General features: G+C 45.3%; 1 protein-coding gene across 1 annotated transcript in view; it reads right to left on the reverse strand.

Annotated features, from left to right (window-relative positions):
- The window catches only part of MEIOB (meiosis specific with OB-fold), a 31,468-nt gene extending 15,656 nt beyond the window's left edge, over positions 1-15,812 (reverse strand). Inside the window, exons 1-5 of the mRNA XM_049768087.1 lie at positions 15,744-15,812; positions 14,060-14,117; positions 9,765-9,896; positions 4,749-4,821; positions 2,071-2,266 (exon numbers count right to left, since the gene is read on the reverse strand). Of these exons, the coding sequence (XP_049624044.1) occupies positions 2,071-2,266; positions 4,749-4,821; positions 9,765-9,896; positions 14,060-14,117; positions 15,744-15,812 (528 nt within the window). The remainder of the gene's footprint in view (positions 1-2,070; positions 2,267-4,748; positions 4,822-9,764; positions 9,897-14,059; positions 14,118-15,743) is intronic.
- Positions 15,813-16,726: the final 914 nt, after the last annotated feature.

Here is a 16,726-nt window from a genome sequence, read left to right on the forward strand (position 1 = left end):
AACACCCTACCCACTGTGCTATCAATCTGTCCTCTATCTGTTGTTTTTTGGTTTTTTTTTGTTTTGTTTTGTTTTGTTTTTGGGTCACATCTAGCGGTGCTCAGGGATTACTCCAGGCTCTGTACTCAGAAATCACAAACGCCCTACTGCTGTGCTATCTCTCCAGCCCCTATCTGGGTGTTTTTTTTTTTTTCTTGGTTACTCAGGGGTTACTCCTGGCTCTGACTCAGAAATCACTCCTAGTAGGCAACGGGGGACTATATGGGATGCTGGGATTCAAACCACCATCAGTCATGATCAGCTGTGTGCAAGACAAAATACCCTAACGCTGTACTGTTGCTCCAGGCCCCCCCATCTATCTATATTTTTAAAGCTTCTTTTATCACGAGCCTGGCATACTTTACTAAAGTGACACACTTTGTGAAACTAAGCACACTATAACTGAGACACATAGATGTGCTATTAGATTGTGGGGGTCTCCTCAAGGAGAGCAAATGCTCCATGGTTAGCCCTTTGGTGGCACCTATGTGACAGAGGGTAGAAAGCATACTGTCCAAAACATGGAATAGAAGTGGGAAAGAACCATGGAAGCAAACAGGAGAGAACAAGCCTGAAATGCAGAGCTAACATGAATAAAGCACAGAACTAACATAAACCAAACACAGAACATGAATTTAATTTAATGAATACAACAGGAGAATACAGGCCTAAAACAAAGAACTAACATGAGTCTAATTTTACAATGGATAATCCCAGGATTATGGAGTGGGGTTGAAAAAAGCTGCTTTTTCTTCTACTGTATTTTTCTTCTACTTACTATCCTGAGTTTGAGTAAACTCACTACATTGCAAATAAGGGCATTACATGGAATGATGAGGAGTTTGAGATCAAACCTGAGTCACCTAATAGTCACTCTGTCCCCGACAGTGCTGGGACTACTCCCAGAGAAGGGTTTGGAGTCCAGGCCGTGCCACGGCAGAAGCCAGGACTCTGGGATGGAGCAAATGCTCCAGACTTCTGAAATATCTCCCAGCCTATTTCCCCTATTCTGGAAAGACTGTATTGTAGGGTGTTGTTCTCTCCATCTTGCATTACTTCCAGTGCTCACTAAGAGACAGCTTAAATGAGATCAGATGTCGAACAGAGCAGAGCAGCCTCACTATTAGTCATGCCTGTTCAGACAGTTTGTCATATAATACAAAAAGAAATTAGCAGTTACCACAGTAAGTTTAAGTACCAAAGTCCATTTTCATGTATTTGTCATCTAGTTTGGCCTTTTGATTATCGCTCCAGATGTCAAGGAATCTTTGCCTTTAATTTGGGACCGGCACACTATGTAGTATGCTTTCTCAGTATTGTCATCAGTGTTAAGCCCTACTCAGCAGAGCAGGCCCTGTACACTGTCCCCATCAAGGATGACCCTGAGAACAGGAGCTGATCCTTTGACAGATTCAGTGGCCATCACAAAGACCTTCGGAGACCTCCACATCAATGGCTCCTCCTCCTGTTGTGTAGTAACAGAGGAGGGAAAGCTCTGGCAGTGAGATTACTTATGAGCATGCTCATCAGCACTAAATTACTGGTAAATCTTTTTTTATATAATTTTGGGCCACACCCAGTGGCACTCAGGGGTTACTCCTGGCTCTGCTCTCAGAAGCTGCTCCTGGTAGGCTCGGGGAACCATATGGGATGTCAGGAATTGAATCAGAGTCCATCATAGGTTGGCTGTATGCAAGGCAAACACCCTACTGCTGTTCTATCGCTCCGGCTCTATTAAATCTATTCTTTGATAAGTAAATAGAAAGGACTTTCCCTTAATTAGAAGGGAATTAATTAAATTTATTAAATTTATGATTAATTTATTTATTGTTATTGTTTTATTTTTATATATTATTTATAAAACATTGATATATTGTTTACATATTTATTGTTTAATAATTTATTGTTTTATTAATTTATTATTAGTTTGATTAAATTAATTAAAATTACCGTTTTAATGCTAACTGACTACTGATCAGAGAGAAAATTTCACTCCAAATGCTAAGTATTTTTAAGTATAGATTAACTTACTGACTTCACTGCTGCAAGCACATTAATTATTTTTCCATCAAGACTCTGTCCATTGGCCACAATGTCACCCAGCGAATAATAATCCTGAGATGCTTTAACAGGTAAGTGGATCAAAGAAAGTAGTTTGATGTCCACTTCAAAACTGGAACAAACTTTCACCTTTGAGTGAGTCTCACTGAGCAATAGTTTATAATTACTGAATTGAAAGACAAAAAAAGTTAATATATCAAATAATTTCTGATAAGAAGCATTTATAGATTCACAATGAAATTACTTATTCTGTTGTACTTTAAACTATATTAAAATGTTTTATAATAGACTATATTAAAATATACTCTATTATTAGAAACTATTTGGGGCATAAGGGGGACATTAAAACAATGGTGAAGGGAAACACACACTCTTGCAGAGAGTGTGGTGTTCGAAAGTTGTATGCATGAAATCCTATCATTAATAGTATTGTCAATCACGGTCTCTAAAACTTTTTGGTTTTGCTTTTGGACCACACCCAGAAGTACTCAGGGCTCACTCCTGGCTCTGCACTCAAGAAATCACTCCAGACAGGCTGGGGGGCCCCATGAGGTGCCAGGGATGGAACGCAAGTGCACAAGGTAAATATTGTACTATTGCTCTGGCTCTACAGTGCCTAATTTTTTTTTATTTTATTTTTTTGGTTTTTGGGTCACACCCGGCACTGCTCAGGGGTTACTCCTAGCTCTATGCTCAGAAATCACTCCTGGCAGGCTCGGGGGACCATATGGGACGCCGGGATTCGAACCGATGACCTTCTGCATGAAAGGCAAACTCCTTACCCTCCATGCTATCTCTCCAGCCCCAATATTTTTTAAGATATCTATAAATCTTAGAATTGCTGGGCTGGGGCCCGGAGAGATAGCACAGCGGCGTTTGCCTTGCAAGCAGCCGATCCAGGACCAAAGGTGGTTGGTTCTAATCCCGGTGTCCCATATGGTCCCCCGTGCCTGCCAGGAGCTATTTCTGAGCAGACAGCCAGGAGTAACCCCTGAGCACCGCCGGGTGTGGCCCAAAAACCAAAAAAAAAAAATTCCTGGGCTGGAGAGATAGTACAGCAGGTAAGGCACTTACCTTGCACAAGATTGATCCAGGTTTGATTGACATCACAGATAGTCAGACCCCTGGGCCCTCCAGGAATACTCCCAAACAGAGAATCAGGGTAAGCCCTGAGCACCACTGGGTGTAGCCTCCTCAAATCCAACTCCCCCAAATAAGAATTGTTAGAAAATATTGCAAAATTACTTTTGATGATGTGTATTTTCATTAAAAAAATCTTTTTTTTGGCATACAAAATCATTTTTTGGTTTGTTCAGGGCCACACTCAGCATTGTTCAGGGCTTACTTCTGACTCTGCACTTAGGAATCACTCCTGGTGGGTTCAAGGGACCGTATGGGTTGCTAAGGATGGAACACAAGCCAGTCCAATACTATCACTAGGTCCAAGAAAAAAAATTTTAAGTAAAAACAGATTTTATTGGAGTGTACTGAGGAAAGGGAGGGAAAAGATAAGGAAGAGAAAATAAAGAATAACACGCACAAAGAAGGGGGCCGGAGAGATAGCATGGAGGGTAAGGAGTTTGCCTTTCATGCAGAAGGTCATCGGTTCAAATCCCGGCGTCCGATATGGTCCCCCGAGCCTGCCAGAAGCTATTTCTGAGCATAGAGCCAGGAGTAACCCCTGAGCGGTGCCGGGTGTGACCCAAAAACCAAAAAAAAAAAAAAAAAAAAAAAAAAAAATTTGGGGCCGGGTAGGTGGCGCTGGAGGTAAGGTGTCTGCCTTGCAAGCGCTAGCCAAGGAAGGACCGCAGTTCGATCCCCCGGCGTCCCATATGGTCCACCCAAGCCAGGGGTGATTTCTGAGCACATAGCCAGGAGTAACCCCTGAGCGTCAAACGGGTGTGGCCCAAAAACCAAAAAAAAAAAAAAAAAAAAAAAAAAAAAAAAAAAAAACACGCACAAAGAGAGTGGGCTACTACGAAAGTAGGAAAATCCACATCTCAGGAGAAGAGAAGCAGGATAAATGTGCTCTGGTACCAAGTACCCAGGCATTATCTGTGCCCCAAGAAATCATTTTGAGGTCCAATTTGACAGAGGTTTTTTTTTTTTTTTGGCAATGGAATAGAATTTTATTTCTCTAATAAAAGAGCTGACATTAACAGAAAACTCAGCATATGGGATGCCTGGATTTGAACCACTGTCCTTCTACATGGAAGGCAAGCGCCTTACCTCCAGCGGCATTTGCCTTGCAAGCAGCCAATCCAGGACCAAAGGTGGTTGGTTCGAATCCTGATGTCCCATATGGTCCCCCGTGCCTGCCAGGAGCTATTTCTGAGCAGACAGCCAGGAATAACCCCTGAGCATCGCTGGGTGTGGCCCAAAAACCAAAAAGAAAGAAAGGAAGAAAACTCAGCATAGTGAAATATCTCCAAAATTTTATCAATTGATACCTTCAACTCTTCCCCTATTTTGCTTCAGTTGACAGAGTTTTTTTAAGCATACTCAGAGTTTCATAATCAAAGATAGTGGATAAATTTCTAATTTTCAAATTGAACGATAAAAGTAATCTCTCTGCTAATATGATACGCAAAATACTAGCAGGGTAATTTGAGCACAAAGATTGTTGTTCTCTGTGCTAGGATATTTACCTGGGAGTTGGGGGGTTGAATTTTTCTTCTCTTTCTAATTCCTTTCTTTGAATTAGAGGGTTTTCAATTATCACTAAAATAAAGGAGAAGGTATGCTATTATTGCAAACAATGATGATAAGTTTAAAAAAATACAAGTGTATATAACAATACCTTACAATGTTGTTGTTTTTTATCTAAATTCATCTAAGAATTGTTTATAACTCGAATGGGCCCTGAGAAGGACACTTTATTCTGTCTGCATAAACCATAGCTCAATTATTGTTATTTAGCAAAAAATGTGACATACAACCCTGGAAGTTAATCATAAAAAGCAATGTATGAATAGGTGTTAAATAACTGGCACAGGGAACTGAGTAGTTGATATTGTGAAACTATCTGCTTAATTCATCTCTTCTTTATCCTACTGTGGGGAAAAAATGGATACATGCTTTGTTTCTTACAGAATGAAGAAAAGAGCATTCTGAGCATCCACTGATTTTGTTTTGTACTAGAAATATTGCTCAGAAATAGCTCCTGGCAGGCTTGGGGACCATATGGGATGCCGGAATTTGAACCATTGTCTGTCCTGGGTCAGCAGCATGCAAGGCAAAATTCTGCTGCTCTTCTATCTCTCCAGCCCCCCAAAAGGTGATTTAAACGGTAGGGAATATACCTAGCATGTGGGAGGCCATGAGCCCAATCCCCAGCACTGGAACAGTCCCTGTGGCCTCCAGCACCTCCAGGCCTGAGTAACATACATTCAGATCCACATCATACAGCCAAGCATACCAAGCAATTGTTCTAGGTGCCTCCCCTCATAGTGTTACCAGGTGGGGCCCCATAAAAATATGTATGGGGCTGAAGCTGTAGCACAGCAGGTAAGGCGTTTGTTTGCCTTACACCTGGCTGGCCAAGAGATTTGATCACCATCATCCCATATGGTCCTTCTAACCTGCCATGAGTAATTTCTGTACAGCGCCGGGAGTAACCCCTGAGCACTGCTGGGTATGGCCCCAAAACACACACACACACACACACACACACACACACACACGATTGTAATTTTCTCAAAGTCATGATATGCCTATATACTCAAGTATAAGCCGAGTGCCTGAAAACTCGAACTCGGTTTATACTCAGGTCATATGGGTTATTTGATTCAGTGCACACGAGCACCCAATCCAATTCATGTAGTCTCCAGTCGTCTTCTTCGGTCTGCAGGAGGGGGTGGTGCTTTAGTTCAGTCCACAAGTCACAGGTGCGCTGAAGAGATAGGCGGCTGAGCTGAACTGGGTGCCACTGAACTATTTAACCCACAATAATCTGCACTTTGTATGAGACCGACAACAGTGATGATGATATCTGCGAACTCAGTGATGATGACAATTGTCACCCCACCTTCACCTTCTACAGAACCTTACTTGCTAGTAAGACCTGCCCATTTCTAGGAGAGGTCTTTGGGAGGTATCACGAGGATTACCTCAGGGGCAGGAAGAGGATTTGGAGGAGTCAGTAAGGGAGATGGAAGAAGAAGCAGGAGGAGAGATGGCAGAAAGAGATGTCAGGGCTGACTATGGACCCAGCATAAGAGGTTTAAGCATAGGAGCCACATGTGTTGGCTAGGGCCTGAATAAAACTGAAGTCTCCTGAAACCTGATGGCCTGTTAGTCTTTTTCTCCCCACTATTTGAATCTGCAGACCCGCCGACTGAAGGGGGTTGCAGATGTATGGCCCCGGCTGGAGGAGAAAGGCCACACCCTCCAACCATCCCATCACCATCCAGCTCCATCTAGGGCAGTTATTCAACAGACAATGTCTATGCTGATACCCTCACATCAGACACAGCTGAATCTGTTTGGACATACAGATGAGGAGGAGGAGAAATCCAGTTTTGAAGGATTTTAACCTTGTGATTTAGCTTGATTACCTCTTAAGCTATGGTTTTCTGCACTTTACTTAAAGTTTTAAAGTTATTGTTGCTAGTTTACAGTTTTTCTTTAGCAATAAATATTGAAAAACATTGAACTTGATTCCTCAATTATTATAATTGTTTTGGGTAGATATTTTTATTTTAGAAATTTACCAGTGGCTGCTGCATTTTCCACCTTAGCTTATACTCAAGTCACTATGTTTTCCCAGTTTTTAGGGTAAAATGTGGGGGGTTTGTCTCATATTCGAGTATATATGATAAATGTTGGAATAGGATTTGTTGTTTGTTTGTTTGTTTTTTGTTTTGGGGAGCCACACCCGGCTATGCTCAGGGGTTACTCCTGGCTATCTGCTCAGAAATAGCTCCTGGCAGGCACAGGGGACCATGTGGAACACGGAGATTAGAACCAACCACCTTTGGTCCTGGATCGGCTGCTTGCAAGGCAAACACTGCTGTGCTATCTCTCCGGCCCCATGGAATAGGATTTGAATCCAGAGCCAAGTACTATCAAAATCTCTTTGGGTTTTATTCTTGGGGCCAGAGAGCTAGCACAGTAGCAGGGCATTTGCCTTACATGCAGTCGATCTAGGACGGATGGTGGTTCAAATCCCGGCATCCCATATGGTCCCCCATGCCTGCCAGGAGTAATTTCTGAGCTCAGAGCCAGGAGTAATCCTTGAGTGCCACTGGGTGTGATCCAAAAACCAAAAAAAAAAAAAAAATCTCTTTGGGTTTTATTCTTTTGTGGGGATGAAAGGGGAGGATCAAACAGGATGGACTACTTGCAAGACAAGTGCATTTAGGGGCCCACAACCAGCTCTACTCAGGGCTCTTCCTGGCTCTAAGCTCAGGGATCACTCCAAGTGGGTTTAGGGTACCATATGGGATGCCAGAGATTAAATATGGGTCTAATTTTTGTTTTTGTTTTGGGCCACACCCGATGACACTCAGGGATTACTCCTGGCTCTGTGCTCAGAAATCACTCCTGGCTTGGGGGACCATATGGGGAATTGAACCGCAGTCTGTCCTAGGTCAGCTGTGTATAAAGCAAACGTCCTACTGCTGTGCCACCGCTCTGGCTCGTTTTTATTTTATTACACTGTACCAAAAGAGAAGTAATAGAGTAGGATGGGTAGAGGTTTAAAATTTTTGGTATAGGGAGCTGGAGAGATAGTAGAGAGAGTAAGGCATTTGCCTTGCCTGTGGCTGACCTGGGTCTGATCCCTGGCATTCCACATGATCCCCTGAGCCAGGAACATCATTTTGTTTTTTTTTTTGTTTTGTTTTTTTTGGTTTTTTGGGCCACACACCCGGCGGTGCTCAGGGGTTACTCCTGGTTCTCTGCTCAGAAATAGCTCCTGGCAGGCACGGGGGGACCATATGGGACACCGGGATTCGAACCAACCACCTTTGGTCCTGGATCGGCTGCTTGCAAGGCAAACACCGCTGTGCTATCTCTCCGGGCCCAGGAACATCATTTTGAACATCATTTGAACATCATTGTGTGATCCCAGAACAAAGAATATTTGGTATTTTAGATTTTAGTTGCTAAATATTCCATTAAAAGTTCATATGTTGGGGGGCCGGGCGGTGGCGCTGGAGGTAAGGTGCCTGCCTTGCCTGCGCCAGCCTAGGACGGACAGCGGTTCGATCCCCCGGCGTCCCATATGGTCCCCCAAGAAGCCAGGAGCAACTTCTGAGAGCATAGCCAGGAGTAACCCCTGAGCGTCACAGGGTGTGGCCCAAAAACCAAAAAAAAAAAAAAGTTCATATGTTGGGGGCCTGAGAGATAGCATGGAGGTAAGGCATTTGCCTTTCAAGCAGAAGGTCATTGGTTCGAATCCCTGCATCCCAGATGGTCTCCCGAGCCTGCCAGGAGCAATTTCTGAGCGTGGAGCCAGGAGTAACCCCTGAGCGATGCCAGGTGTGACCCAAAAACCAAAATAGATAAATAAATAAATAAAGTTTGTATATCACCTTTCTCAAAACCTACCTGGTAGGGGCTGGATAGATAGCACAGTGGTAAGGCGTTTGCCTTGCATGAAGCCTACCCAGGACAAACCAGGATTCGATTCCCAGCATCTCATATGGTCCCCCAGCCTGCCAGGAGCGATTTCTGAGTACAGGGCTGTTATCCCCTCCCTCAACTTTCTGCCTAGGTCACCTGGAAAGGGGGGCCCTCCCACAGCTGGGAGGTGTCTGGATCTGTGTTTGGTAATTAAGAGTGGCCTAAGGGGAGGGGTGAAGGACAGACTCAGCAAGGAAGTTGCAACCGGTAGAGAAGAGACACAGGCTGGGTGCGGAGAGGCTGGTTAGCTTAGAGGTCATGTGAGGAATATGTATATGATGATTAGAGCCTTGTAATAAAACAGGATGACTCCTGAAACTTCATCTGACTGCTGTGGATCATTTTTTCGTCATCACCCTGATACCTACAGACCCACTAGTCCATAGTGGCTGCAGGCGCCAGGCCGGGCTGAGAAAGGCCTCACCATTCACTCCATCCACCATTAGGACTTTATAGTTATTAATTAATTCAACACAGGGCCAAGAGTAACCCCTGAGCACCACCGGGTGTGGCCCATCAAAAAGAACCTATTTGGTAGCAGTTTCATATATTTACAGAAAGATAAATTATGTTAGGGGGCCCGGAGAGATAGCACAGCGGCATTTGCCTTGCAAGCAGCTGATCCAGAACCAAAGGTGGTTGGTTTGAGTCCCGGTGTCCCATATGGTCCCCCATGCTTGCCAGGAGCTATTTCTGAGCAGACAGCCAGGAATAACCCCCTGAGCATCGCCGGGTGTAGCCCAAAAACAAAAAAACAACAACAAAAAAATTATGTTAGCAACAACAGGGATTTGATACAAACTGAAGAATGATATAAAAGCTCACAAATTATATGACTATCATATTTGTTTATGTCTAGTTAAAATGCTGAATGTTTTGCATTATGGTCTAACACTTAACTTTTCCCAAATACTCTTTTCCCAAAAACTCTTGAGAGTTATGAATTGTGCCTTAATCCATTTTACACTGTCTGAAATGTAGTTTCTACACATAATAAACATAAAACTAACAAATAAGAGGAACTCCATCCAACTTACCGCAATCACCCACCCGGAAGCTGTCAGAGAGTGATCTGATGTAATCTTCATTGCCCCAGGAGGCTGCATTAACAAAATATGTTGGGGAGTCCCGAATGGTGAAACTAAAAGTAAACCTCTCTGATCCAATATCTAAAAGGAAACCAGTGTTTTAAACAGATATGGTTATTGTGGTGTTAAAAATAATCAAATACGGGCCGGCGAGGTGGCGCTAGAGGCAAGGTGTCTGCCTTGTAAGCGCTAGCCAAGGAAAGGACCACGGTTCGATCCCCCGGTGTCCCATATGGTCTGCCCAAGCCAGGGGCAATTTCTGAGCGTGTAGCCAGAAATAACCCCTGAGCATCAAACGGGTGTGACCCGAAAAACCAAAAAAAAAAAAAAACAAAAAAAAAAAAAAAAAAAAAAAAAAAAAAAAAAAAAATGGGGCTGGAGAGATAGCATGGAGATAAGGCATCTGCCTTTCACGCAGAAGGACGGTGGTTCGAATACCGGCATCCCATAGGGTCCCCCGAGCCTGCCAGGAGCGATTTCTGAGCATAGAGCCAGGAGTAACCCCTGAGCATTGCCAGGTGTGACCCAAAAACAAAACAAAAAAAATTCAAATACATGAAATGAAAATTATGTTAGCTATAAATGTTACATTTTGTTTCATAGCTGCCAAGGTAATTCACCCTACTACTGATTTCAATGTTACCTTTTATCAGTTATTTGTATAATTGGAGGAAAATGATGTGTAGATTGAACCAACCACATATTGGCTTCTTTATTTATCTCTCTCATTCACATTTTTTTTCTTTTGCTTATTTGTTTTTAGGCCACACCAGAGATCACTTCTGGCAGGGCTCTGGGAACCACCCCAGGTTAGCTGGTGAAAGACAAGAGCTCTACCCGCTATATTATCCCTCCAGAGACAGCTTCTGTTTCCGTTTTTACTAATATTATATACTAAGCCAGAATTCAAATCTAAGTTATTTTAAAACAAATGTGTGATTAACTGGAAGATAGCTCAAAGTGCTAGAGCACGTGTTTTACCAAGGAGAATGGTTGGGTCCAATCCTTAGCACTTGCATGGTCCCCGAGCACTACCAGGTGTGTGTGTGACCTCTGAGTACAAAGCAGTACAAGGCCCTGAGCACTTTGGGTTTAGGGTCAAAAACAAAAAAAAAAAATAGGGGCTGGAGTGGGGAGAGGGTTCTATCCCTAGCATCCCATATGGTTCCCTAAGCATTGCCAGGAATAATCCTGAGTGTAGAGCCAAGAGTAACCTCAGATCAATCACAGGGTATGCCTGCCACCCTCCCAATTAAAAATTTTAATCAAATAGATGTATGATACTAGGTATCACCACTAGGGGTCAGTAAGTACCTGTGCTTAGCTAGTTTTTGTTTTTAGTCTCAGGGCTTACTCCTGGCTCTGTATCAGAGATCATTCTTGAAAGTTTCCAGGAGAATGGAGCATGGGAAATGCTGAGGATCGAACCTGGGTCAACTGTGTCAAGGCAAACATCCTGCACTGCTTGGATTTGTTTTGTTTTGTTTATGAGCCATATTTGGCAGTGCTCAGGAGTTATTCCTGGCTCTACACTCAAATGTTATTCCTGGTGGATTTGGAGGACTATATAGAGTGCCTGGGATAGAATCTAGGTCAGCTGTGTGCAAGGCAAAATCCCTACCCACTATGCTATTGCTCTGGCCCAATACTGCTTGAATTTTTGTATGCATTTATTTGTGGCCCCACCCCCTTCCTGAGCAACTTGATCTTACCTGAACGACCCCGCCCATTTATGGGAGGGGTCTTGGAAAGGTTATATAAGAGCTTTGACCCAAGGGATTAGGTCCTTTTGGTCTTTGCCAGCATGGAGGTCAGAGAGAAGATGGCTGAAAGGAGTTAAGGCGCAGGGCAAGCTAAGAATGGCATGCGTAAATGGTTAGCAGCCACATCTGCTGGCCAGGGCAATAAAGATGTTATCTCTCATGAAGCCTGCCAGTGAGTGAGTTCAATTCCTGGAACCAGACCTGCTGGTTAATGGGGAATGAAGCCACGTGGCCAGGGCCTAAGAACAAAGGTCTCCATCCATCATCCAAGTCCAACCTAAAGGCTTCATGCAACATTTATTTATTTGGGGGGGGGGGTTGGAGTCACACCCAGTAGTGCTCAGGGCTTACTGCTATAAGGCTTACTCTGTACTCAGGAATCATTACTGAAAAATTTATAATATCTATAATATCATATGTGGTACCAGGTATGAAACCTAGGTTAACCACATGCAAGGCAAGAAGCCCACCTGTTGAAAACACCACCTCTTCTAATCATGCATTGCATTATATTAGTGTTTTGTGGGCTTTTCTTTTTTCTTTTCTTCTTTGTTTGGGTTTAGGGCCATAGTTGGCTGTGCTTGGGGACTAATCCCAACTAAGTGCTTGGGGTGGAGTGATGTTCCCTGCAGATTGAATATAGGGTTCACATTTGCAAAACTCCAATCTTTTGAGGAATCATCTTCCTAATCCTAATTCATAAAGTTTAAATTATTTATTTGTTTTCTTTTTCTTTTTTTTTCTTTTTCTTTTTCTTTTTTTTTTGTTTTTGGGCCACACCCTGTGACGCTCAGGAGTTACTCCTGGCTATACGCTCAGGAGTTACTCCTGGCTATGCGCTCAGAAGTTGCTCCTGGCTTCTTGGGGGACCATATGGGACGCCGGGGATCGAACCGAGATCCGTCCTAGGCTGGCGCAGGCAAGGCAGGCACCTTACCTCCAGCGCCACCGCCCGGCCCCTTGTTTTATTTTTCTGTTTATTTTGGGCCACACCCAACGGTGCTCAGGGTTTACTGATTCATCAGCTCATGACTCACTTCTGGCAGTAGTCAGAGAATCATGCAGAGTGCTAGGATTGAACCTCCAGACCGTCATGTGCAAGGCAAATACCCTAGCCGCTGTACTATCATCTGGCCCCTAAATTATTTTAAATTTTAGAAAGCTGGTGGGGCCGGAGAGATAGCATGGAGGTAAGGTGTTTGCCTTGCATGCAGAAGGAGGGAGGTTCAAATCCCGGCATCCCATATTGTCCCCCGAGCCTGCCAGGAGTGATTTCTGAGCATAGAGCCAGGAGTAAACAGAGCACTGCCAGGTGTGACCCCCCAAAAAAATTAGAAAGCTGGGGGTCAGAGGGGTGGCACGGAGTGGTAAGGCCTTGCCACTCTAGCCTAGGATGGACCGCAGTTTGATCCCCCAGCGTCACATACGGTACCCCAAGCCAGGAGCAATTTCTGAGTGCAGAGCCAGGAGTAACCCCTGAGCATTAATCACTAGGTGTGGCCCAACAAAAACAAAAAAATTTTTTTTAGAAAGCTGGGGCTGGAGATGGAGAGATAGCACAGCAGTGAGATGTTTGCCTTAGATGCAGAAGGATGGTGGTTCGAATCCCGGCATCCCATATGGTCCCCCGAGCCTGCCAGGAGCGATTTCTGAGCACTGCCGGGTGTGACCCAAAACACCACAAAAAAAGAAGAAGAAGAAGAAAGAAGAAGGAGGAGGAGGAGGAGAAAGAGGAAGAAGAGGAAGAAGAGGAAGAAGAAGAAGAAGAAGAAGAAGGAGGAGGAGGAGGAGGAGGAGGAGGAGGAGGAGGAGGAGGAGGAGGAGGAGGAGAAGGAGAAGGAGAAGGAGGAGAAGGAGGAGGAGGAGGAGGAGGAGGAGAAGGAGAAGGAGAAGGAGAAGGAGAAGGAGAAGGAGAAGGAGAAGGAGAAGGAGAAGGAGAAGGAGGAGAAGGAGAAGGAGAAGGAGAAGCAATAGTACAACAGGTAGTTGCCTTGCAGGCTGTTAACCTGGGTTTGTTCTCTAGCATCCCATATGGCTCCCCAAACATCTATCAGGGGTCGTCCCTGAGTGCAGAGCCAAGAGTAATCATTGCACATTGTTGGATGTGGCCCAAAATAAAAATAGAGGATTTTAATGTCCTCACACATTTTATTTTAAATACAAGACAAAACATAGACATTGCTCTTAAGGGTTAAACAGACAGGTGCCAGAGTGATAGCACAGCAGTAGGACATTTGCCTTGTACGCAGTCAACCTGGGATGAACCTGGGTTCGATCCCTGGTATTCCATATGATCCCCCAAGCCTGCCAGGAGTGATTTCTGAGTGCAGAGCCTGAAGTAACTCCTGAGTGCCTCCGGGTGTGGCCCAAAAGATTCCCCCCAACAAAAAATTAAACACATATGAGGAACCATATCCTTTAAATATATTTTGCTATAATCATAAGCCACAATTAGTAAAATAAAGTTAAATAGAACTCAGCTTTTTCTGTCTGGAAAGCCTCTGACATCTGTTTTTCCAATAACTATACCGATTATTTTCTGAAAAACATAAAAATTGATGTAGTTGATAAATACAATTTCATTGGCTTGGTATATTTTACTTGGCTCTAACAAACATTTTGACTAGGAACCATTTAAATATATTTATTCCAGAAAAACATCTAAAAGAATGTCATAAATGTTCAGTTCCACAAGGATAGCACAATGTAATAAGATAGTTAACTGATATTACAAATATAATCATGTTATACTCAGAAGGTTTCTACTTTATTTTCACTCATTATGTGGAGCAAAGTAATAGCCTTGTGCTATCACTCTGTCCTAAATTCATTCAAAGCACATGTATAATGCAATTGAATCTGCCCCGGTCTTGACAGCTTTCTTTTATATGGGATTTTTCTAATAATTCACATAAAACTGCTTAGCTTTTTTTTTTTTTTTTTTTTTTTTTACCAGGGGTGACTCCTGGCTCTGCGCTCAGAAGTCCCTGTTGGCAGGCTCAGGGGACCATAAGGGGTGCCAGGATTCGAACCAGGGTCTGTCCTGTGTTGGCCGCATGCAAGGCAAACGCCTTACCACTGTGCTATTGCTCCAGCCCCACTGCTTAGTTTCTTAATCCAAACATGTTGAACAACATAAATTGGGTTGAACAAAACTTGTAGATTGCTACTAATAAAGTTTAGGGGCCAGAGTGATAGCAGAGTGGTAGGATGTTTGCCTTCCAAACCTGAAAGATATTAAATCTAAAATAAATTAAGGATCCCTAAAATATCTAATGTTCCGGTTAATGAGTACAAAAGAAATTAAATATTAAATAATAAAAGTACTGGGGCCGGAGAGATAGAATGGAGGTAAGGCGTTTGCCTTGCATGCAGAAGGACGGTGGTTCAATCCCCGAGCCTGCCAGGAGCGATTTCTGAGCGCAGAGCCAGGAGGAACCCCTGAGCGCTGCCAGGTGTGACCCCAAAAAAGTACTTTAAGAGGGGCCAGAGTGATAGTGATAGTACAGTGTCTTGCACATGGTTGACTCAGATTCAATCCTCAGCACCACCTATGGTACCCAAAGCACTGAGGCGTGGCCCCAGAAAACCAAATAGGACCCGGAGTGATAGAGTGATAGCACAGCGGTAGGGCGTTTGACTTGCATGTGGCTGATGCAGGAGAGACCCGGGTTCGATTCTCTGCATCCCAAAGGGTCCCCTGAGCCTGCCAGGGGCGAATTCTGAGTGCAGAGAGCCAGGAACAATCCCTGAGCGCCCCCGTGTGTAGCCCCAAACCCAAAGAAAAGTTTTTAACGTGTTTTGTGTTTGCTTTTGGGTCCCACCTGGCAGAACCCCTGGCTTTACGCTCAGACTCGCTCCTGGCAGGCTCGGGGGACCCTATGGGATGCCAGGATTTGAACCACCGTCCTTCTGCATGCAAGCAAACACCCTGCCTCCATGCTATCTCTCCAGCCACAAGTTTTAAAGTGTTTTAGGGGGGGAAAAATTCATGCAATTCATCCTTTTCGTGCAAGAATGAACTTGAATGTGTATAGCTCATTTTAGCAGCTGATTTTGACTTTTCCTTCTCGTGCCGCGTTTAAACCCAGCCGAGTCTTTAGGACACGGACGCCGGTGACCCCGCCTGGTGACGGCGCCCCCGAAGGGCCTCGGCGACACCCACCGTGTAAGCCCTGTTCGGCTGCACGTCGCAGAGCGCCGTGGAGGGTGTCGGCGCCAAGGCGTTGGCCATCCTTGACCTGCACCCCGGAATATAAAACAGATTGATTAGACGCGAGAGTCTACAGGGGTCCCCCAAATCGGTCTTCGAGACCCGCCACGGCCCCCCGCGCGCGCCTCTCACAGAACCCCAAGAGCCTCGTCAGCGCCCGCGCGCGCCCGAGCTCTCCACAGCGCGCGGCTCTCCACAGACTGTCGAAGGCCGAGCGCTCTTCAGCGCAGGCCACGCCCCCTAGAGGCCCCGCCCACACGTCAAGCCACGCCCCTCTCCACAGTTCGCCACAGGCCCGCCTCGCACCTGTTCCGCAGCTCTAGGGCCACGTGACCGTTTACTTTATTTGGACACGCCCGCTTTCCGGCCCCGCCCTGATAGGCCCCGCGAGGCTCCTCCCACGCTACAGGCCACGCCTCCTCCCCCCACAGCTCTTCTCCACAGGCCCGCCTCACACCTGTTCCGCAGCTCTAGGGCCACGTGACCGTTTACCTTATTTGGACACGCCCGCTTTTCGGCCCCGCCCTGAGATAGGCCCCGCGAGGCTCCTCCCACGTGTCAGGCCACGCCCACCCTGTTGCACAGCTCCTCTTCTCCACAGACCCCACAGACTACTGGCGTCGTCCAAGACAGCCTCAAGAAGGGCCACGCCCACGGATCAGGTCCCGCCCCTTGTGGCTCCTCCCATATATCAGGCCACACCCACCCTGTTTCACAGCTCCTCTTCTCCACAGATCCAGACTGCTGGCGTCGTCCAAGAAGGCCTCAGAAAGGCCACGCCCACTGATCAGACCCCGCCCTCGAGGTGCCGCCCACTCATCAGGCCACACCCATCCCATTTCACAGCTCCTCTTCTCCAGACTCACAGTCCACTGGTGTCCAAGACAGCCTCAGGAGGGGTCACGCCCACCGATCAGGCTCCGCCCCGTATGGCT

Source organism: Suncus etruscus, chromosome 2 (genome assembly GCF_024139225.1).
Source record: "Suncus etruscus isolate mSunEtr1 chromosome 2, mSunEtr1.pri.cur, whole genome shotgun sequence".
Taxonomy (NCBI): domain Eukaryota; kingdom Metazoa; phylum Chordata; class Mammalia; order Eulipotyphla; family Soricidae; genus Suncus; species Suncus etruscus.